We start from the raw sequence: 8,236 nt of genomic DNA on the forward strand, positions 1-8,236 counted from the left end.
ACTTGCTATCATTATATTTGTTTTATTTTTACTTACTATAAAGTATTCATGAATAACTTGTTTTATTTGTTGCTGAATGATTAAGTTTATTTTTGGAATAATAATAAATACAAATACTTTTTGGAGCTTCTAGAATGTTTGAGTAAAATATCTTTTGATATTTTTTTTATTTGATAAATATATATATAAATCTCAAAACTTAATAGTTAAGCTAGACATTTAAAGAAATATAATAAAATTCCTAGATTTTTTTATATCTAGAACAATCTATTTACTAGTATATATATGTCTGACCTTAATCAGTTGTAACTAAGCAAGTTCAAAAACGCCTTTTTAATTAAAAAGATTCTCCTGCCTAAAATCCTCATTCTCTTTCATGGATACTTCTTTTTTCACCACCCAAAACATGAAAAATTTGAAGATTGAAAAATCTCATGTTCTTATAGCACTATTCCCTGGACAAGGCCAAATTAATCCATGTCTTCAGTTTTCCAAGCAATTAATCAATTTAGGCATTGGAGTCACTTTAACCACGAGCCTATCAGCTTTCAGTAAAATAAAAAACCTCCCAAATGTTGAAGGCTTAAGCTTTGCTCCTTTCTCTGATGGCTATGATGGACAATTCCAGTTAAGTTCAGTTGATGATTTTCATATGTTCTATTCTTCAGTAAAGTCCCGTGGGTCAAAATTCATTTTCAATTTGATCCAGTCAAATGCAAAAAATGGTACCCCTTTTTCACATGTCATCTACACTATAATAATGGAATGGGTTGGTTTAGTGGCCAAAAAAATTAATATCCCATCTACATTATTTTGGATCCAACCTGCCACAGTTTTTGATGTTTACTATTATAGATTCACGGAGTATTCTGATTATTTCAAAAACAGTGATGCTAAGGATAAAATAATAGAGTTACCAGGATTGCCCCCACTTAGTCCCATTGATCGTCCTTCTTTTGTGTTTGATAACGTGGAGAGTTCCAATTGGGCAGTTAAGTCTATTAAGAGGCAAATTGAGATGTTGAGTAGTGAAGAAAATCCAAGAGTTCTGGTGAACACTTTTGATGCTTTGGAATCTGATGCTTTGAGAATTCTGAAGCATGTGAAGATGGTGGGAATTGGGCCTTCAATCCCTTCAATATTTATTGATGATAATACTTTCCGAGCTGATATGATTGAGATTCGTTCAAAAAATTATATGGATTGGTTGAACTCAAAGGACAAGGGATCAGTTATCTACATAGCATTTGGTAGTTACTCGACAATATCAACTCAATTGATGGAGGAGATTGGTCACGGATTGTTGAAATGTGGGAGGCCATTTTTGTGGGTGATTAGGGAAGGACAAGATGGGGATAAGATGGAGGATAAGTTGAGTTGTAAAGACGAACTTGAAAAGCTGGGGAAGATAGTGAGTTGGTGCTCGCAAGTGGAAGTTCTTAAACACGCTTCTGTTGGTTGTTTTTTGACTCACTGTGGATGGAATTCAACTTTAGAGAGCATAGCATCTAAGGTACCTATCGTGGCATGCCCACTCTGGAACGATCAAGTTTGTAATGCAAAACTCATTCAAGATATTTGGAAGAATGGTGTTAGAGTTAATGTTAGTGAAGGCGGTGTCGTGAAAAGAGATGAGTTCAATAGATGTATCACAATTGTGATGGGGGACGGTGAAGAAGGGAAAGAATTAAGAAGAAATGTCAAGAAATGGAGTGATTTAGCTAAGGAAGCTACGAAGGAAAATGGTACTTCAAGTGTGAATCTCAAGGATTTTGCGAATGAGATTTTACTTGGTTACAATGAGTACTGAATCACTTATGAATAGATGACTTCAATAAAATAGCAAGTAATCAATAAGACTTTTTAAAAGTTTTTTTTCGTTTCAGAAAAAATAGTGTATTTCTTCGAAATTATTCATAATGGATTTATTTTCTGTTTCTGAAATACTTATATCACTTTCTTTCTTACTTTATATTTTTGTTTTTTTCATTAATTTCTTATTGTTCCACTTTTAGTCATTTTAAGTAAATTATGTTAATTTATTTTTTTAAAAAAAGTGTCCTTTAATTTATATATTTTTTAAAAATTTTACATGTGAAAGACTATTGTGCGTAAACATAAAAAAATTATTTTGTTTAAGGTGTCACATCAGCACAAAAGGTGCACGAATATACGAAACAAGAATTAGTTCAATGAATAATAGGACCCTAATAAGTTAACAAAAAATATATTTGGCAAGACACTATTTTGACGTGAAATGACACAAGCAACAAATAGGAGAAAATTTGAGGTAATTTTGTAATTTCTCAAAAAAAACTAACTTAAGGGTGATTGGGTAAGTTCATTAATTTTTTATACCCCAATTACCCTCAAAAGTAAACCACTATTCTTTAAAAGTAAAAGCACTTCTGAAGAGTAGACTATAATTATTACTTTTTCGTTCACACTGCAAAAGAGGTGGCTGACCATATACTTGTATGAGGCTCCATTTATATTGTGTCATATGCAAAGTGTTGGGTCCCAGAAAATGACTCAAATTCATTTTTCTCTCTCTTCTTTAAACGATTTTTTTCTCTTTCTTACCTTTTTCTTTTACTTTGTTTTCTTTGACTTTTCTTTTCAAATTAATGTTCCAAATTTCTCTACTTCCATACTTATATAATTTTATTCATGGAAAATATGAAATCCAAAAAAAAAAAAGTATTCAGTTTATATCACTAATGAATAGATAACTTTAACTTTTATTATTTTTCTTGCTATTTAATTTTTGTGGAATTCTAAAAAATATATGATACTAAAGGTACATCTACTAGGATCCTTCAAAAAAAACAAAAAATAAATTATGCATTATCTAAAAATTTAATCATTTTCATGAAATATGATAAATTATTTCAAACGATTTTATTTTCTTACAATATTAAAGATTTAACGACGATATATTATGATGTCTTGTTAATATTTAATTTAAATAAAAATAACCAATTAAATTACGAGTTATATCAACAGCAAAAAGCAATCTAACTACTAAGTAAATGCAATAAAATTTGATTATTATAAAGAGAAGCACGTGAATACTAAAAAACAGAACAATTTTTTTTCAATTTTGAAGAATGTTATATATAAAATCACTACAGACCATTTATTAATAAAAATAATAGAATGAAAAAATGTTATCCTAAAAAATCAATGTCTAATCTACTATCAAGGAACACAAAAATTATGACATATGCATGATCATGTTATAATTGTGTAATACAATTAGTTATGGTACATGTCAATCTTTGATCAATTTATCTTCATATTGTTAGGGTTATTAGACTATATTTATTGATAATATCTCATTTTAATCTTCCTTGTGGTATTCATTAAACAACTGATATAACGAGACTAAATAAATTTTCTTTCGTAATTATGATTGAATGCTACTACAGAAAGAATAGTTAAAGTTTAAACAAATAGTCAATAGATCACGAGTTCGAATCTAGACTAGGTCCTAATTTTAAGTATTTTTTTTAAAAAAATTAGACTCTTTGAAGCTTTTAAGATTTAAATAATTTTTAATTTATTGTTTTTTTGGTAAATAAGATTGTAAATGTGTATATTTGGATCCTTTTAACAAAAATTGAAGATTTTTCATTATTATAAGTCGAATCATTATGATGAAAATAAATGTAGAGGATATAGTATTATATGAGTTATTATGTTCCCTCGCAAAATTTTAAAATTAGACTCTTTGAAGCTTTTAATATTTAAATTATATATATTTTGATCCTTTTCAANTTTAATATTTAAATTATATATATTTGGATCCTTTTCACAAAAATTGAAGATTTTTCATTATTATAAGTCGAATCATTATGATGAAAATAAATGTAAAGGATATAGTATTATATGAATTACGTTCGCTCACAAATACAAGTCAATTTAATGTGATTATATTTGTATGATCAAGTGATAATTGTGTAATATAATTAGTTATGATACATGTCAACCTTTGATTTGTGTTCATATTTTAGGGGTTATTAAACTATATTTATTGATAACATATCATTTTAAATTCTCTAGTGACATTCAATAAACAACTGATATAAAGATATCAAATAAATTTTTCTTTCGTAATTATGATCAAATGATATTGCAACGCGAATGGTTAAAGCTTAAACGAATAGTCTTTAGGTCACGAGTTCGAACCTATGTTAGGTCCCAATTTTAGGTATTTTGTAAAGAAAAATATTAGACTCTTTGAAGTTTTTAGAATTAAAATAATTTTAGTTTTATATTTTTTTGGTAAATATGATTGTAAAAGTTTATATTTGGATTGTTTCACAAAAATTGAAAAATTTTCATTATTATAAGTCGGAATCATTATGATGAAACAAATGTAATGGATATAGTATTATATGAGTTATGCTCCCTCACAAATACAAGTCAATTGAATGTGATTTTATATGCATGATCAAGTTTTAATTGTGTAATACAATTTGTTATGTTACATGTCATCATTTGATCAATTTATCTTCACATTTTAGGGGTTATTAGGCCATATTTATTGATAATATCTAATTTTAAATTTCCTTATGATATATAAAGAGACTAAACAAATTTTCTTTGGTAATATGAAAGAATGTTATTGCAGCGCCAATTGTTAAAGTTTAAACGTTATAGGCACGAATTTGAATCTAGGTTAGGTCTCAATTTTAGGTATTTTAAAAAAAATAGACTCTTTGAAGCTATTAGTATTAAAATAATTTTTAATTTTATATTACTTTGGTAAATATGATTGTAAAAGTTTGTATTTTGATTGTTTCACAAAAATTGAAGATTTTTCACTATTATAAGTCGAATCATTATGATGAAAATAAATCTAATAGATATAATTATATATGAGTTATGCTCCCCCACACATACAAGTCAATTGAATGTGATTATATATGCATGATCAAGTTATAATCGGATAATAAAATTAGTTATCGTACATGTCAATCTTTGATCAATATATCTTCATGTATTAGGGGTTATTAGAATATATTTAATGTTAATATCACATTTTAAATTTCCTAGTGATATTCATTAGTTAACTGATATGAAAGGGAGTAAATACATTTCCTTTCATAATTATGAACGAATAATATTGCAACGCGAATGGTTAAAGTTTAAGTGAATAGTCTATAGGTCACGAGTTTGAATGTAGGTTCTGTCCCAATTTTAGGTCTTTTTAAAAAAAAAATAGACTATTTGAAACTTTTAGGATTTAAATAATTTTTAAATTAATTTTTTTGGTAAAGAAGATTGTAAAAGTTTATATTTGGATTGTGTCACAAAAATTAAAGATTTTTCATTATTATAAGTTGAATCATTATTATGAAAATAAATGTAATGGATATAGTATTATATGAGTTATGCTCCTTCACAAATACGAGTTAATTGAATGCAATTATATATACATGATCAAGTTTCAATTAGGTAATAGAATTAGTTATGGTACATGTCAACCTTTTTTCAATTTATCTTCACATTTTAGTAGTTATTAGACTATATTTATTGATAATCTCATTCTACATTTATTAGTGATATTGAATAAACAACTAATTTGAAAGAGAGTAAATACATTTGCTTTCGTAATTATGAATGAATGTTATTGCAGTGCAAATGGTTAAAGCTTAAACGAATAGTCTATAGGTCATGAGTTCGAATCTAAGTTTAGGTCCCCAATTTTAGGTACTTTTTAGTGCTTTTTTTAAGTCTATAGGTCACGAGAATTTTTTAGTTTTTTTTCAAGCCTATCGTATGCACCATCGAAATCTTTATGATTTTGGGACAACAAATTATGATCCTCATCTAACCCCAAAAAAATATTCAATACTTCGTTTAATTGACTATTCTGACTACTCGGATCCATCTTTTAAAATTATATAAATCTAACAACGAAATAAAATCTTGAACAACAAATGAGTCAACAATATAAAATCAAACTGATGAGTGAAGTAAAGAAGGAAAAAAAGTAAAGAGAGAGATAGTAAATAAGAAAGAAAAGTCAAAAGTGGTTCCTTTTTTGGAGGGAAAAAATAAGTGATTTTGGAGACAAAGGGCTATTTGGTCATTTACCCTTTCTTGCCTATTCATACCAAAAAAGTGTCTTACTGTTTAACAATGTTCTTAAGTTAATGTGTGTCAATGGAATTTCAGTCATAGTTCAAGAGGGGTACTTATGCATAATCAAATATGTACTTATGTCATACTTTTTTAAGTCTACGTAATATCTACTAATAAAACGTACTACTTGCTATCATTATGTTTTTTTGGTTACTTATTACTCTAAAGTACTCACGCATTTCTTTTTTGTGTTATTTTTTGCTGAATAATAAAGTTAATTGTTGGTATAACAAAGAATTCTAGATACTTCTTTGAACTTCAAGAAAGTTTGAGTAAAATATCTTTTGATATACTTTTATTTAATAATATTTATATTATCTCAAAATTTAAATATTTAAGGTAGATGTTTAAAAAATATGATAATATTTTTAGATTTTTATATCTAAAACTATTTACATACTGGTGTAAGTATGCTTGACCTTAATCATCTTTCACCAAGTCAGTACAAAAATGCTTTCTTCCTTTACAAAGGTATCCTTCCCAAAATCATCATTCTCCTTCATGAATACCTCTCTTTCACTACCCAAAATGTAAAAGATTTACAAAACGAAAAAAATCTCATGTTTTTATAGAACTATTCCTGGTTAAGAAAAAATTAATCAATTTCTTCCATTTTCCAAACTATTAATCAATTTACGTATTAAAGTCACATTAACCATAAGTCTATCATGTTTCAGTAAACAAAACTCACAAACGTTGAAGGATTAAGCTTTTTCCTTTCGTTGATGACTATGATGGAAAACTCTAATTAAGTCCAATTGATGAGTTCCTTTTGTTCTTTTCTTCTATAATGTCTCGCGGGTCAAAATTTATTTTCAATGTAATTCAATTAAATGGAATATTAAGGTACCTCTTTTTCACATGTCACCTGCACTATTATTATAGAACAGATTGGTTTAGTGGCAAAAACCAAATCCATCTACATTATTTTGGACCCAACCAATTACAGTTTTTGATGTACTATATAGATTCAGAGATTATTCTGAATGTTTCAAAAATTATGATGCTAAGGATAAAATAATAAAGTTACCGGAAATGTCACCACTTAGTCCAATTAATTTTCGCTTTTTTGTGTTTGATCTGAGAGTACCAATTAACCAATTAAGTCTATGAAAAGACAAATTGAAATGTTGAATATTGATGAAAATCCAAAAGTTCTTGTGAACATTTTGATGTTTTGAGAATTATTGTCACGCCCCAAGCCTACACCCTGGACGGGCCGGCACTTGAGAACTATTGTTGTCCCCAAACGAATCCTTGGTCTGGCTCAATACTCTAAGCAGAAAAGTTTACTCAACATTTGAAATAAATCAAAAGATAAGCTTGTGTAATTAACTCAAAATGTTGTAAAGGAACATTCAACTGGCCAAACAGGCAACTCACATCCTTAATAATTTAAAACTGAAAATGGAAAAGATGCATGAACTTCAATCTACCTATCTATCTATCTATGAAGCTTCTACAAAATAAAATAGATGTCGGGACCAAACTCATGACATCCTAATAATAAAATAAAATAGCTGAAAGTAAATAGGGGATCCTCCAAAAGCAAAGAGACTCACTAAAAAGCTCTGGAACTCAACTGGATCAACGAAATGCTGGATGCTAATCCTCGTTACCTATATCTACATCATAAAAGATGCAAGCCAAATGGTGTCAGTACATGAAATGTACAATCATGCAAGGGGAATCTAAACATGACATATGCTTGAGCGTAACTGAAGAAACAACTTACCTCTCAACTTAACCTCAACTCAATTAAATATAAAGAAATAATAGTATTGCAATATAAAGAAAATTTTTTTGAAATACTAGATGGTAACTCAATGTATTTGTAAATACATTATAACTCGGTTTGTATGCAAAACTACAAAGTAAACTTTGTTTGGGAGATTCTCTAACCGATAATCATCACTATGAGCTATGTGATGATGCATCGTCTAGACCATGCTGCCAGAAATGTTATATACTTTGTCGGGGAATAGAACTCCTCAACTAAGTGATCCACTAGCCTATGCTAGAAAATAAAAAGGAATCGTCTAAAAAGTATGACCCTTTCTACCCTTGTTGGCTATATGGTTTA

General features: G+C 28.1%; 1 protein-coding gene across 1 annotated transcript; it reads left to right on the plus strand.

Annotated features, from left to right (window-relative positions):
- Nucleotides 1-376: 376 nt before the first annotated feature.
- On the plus strand, nucleotides 377-1,810 carry LOC107031801 (UDP-glycosyltransferase 75C1-like). The gene has a single exon (XM_015233280.2). It carries the CDS (start codon nucleotides 377-379, stop codon nucleotides 1,808-1,810), a length of 1,434 nt encoding a protein of 477 aa, XP_015088766.1.
- Nucleotides 1,811-8,236: the final 6,426 nt, after the last annotated feature.

Source organism: Solanum pennellii, chromosome 1 (assembly GCF_001406875.1).
Source record: "Solanum pennellii chromosome 1, SPENNV200".
NCBI classification, from domain to species: domain Eukaryota; kingdom Viridiplantae; phylum Streptophyta; class Magnoliopsida; order Solanales; family Solanaceae; genus Solanum; species Solanum pennellii.

What these genes read in the sequence shown, in the direction of transcription:
- LOC107031801 (XM_015233280.2), top strand. Translation starts at nt 377, where the DNA reads ATGGATACTTCTTTTTTCACCACCCAAAACATGAAAAATTTGAAGATT.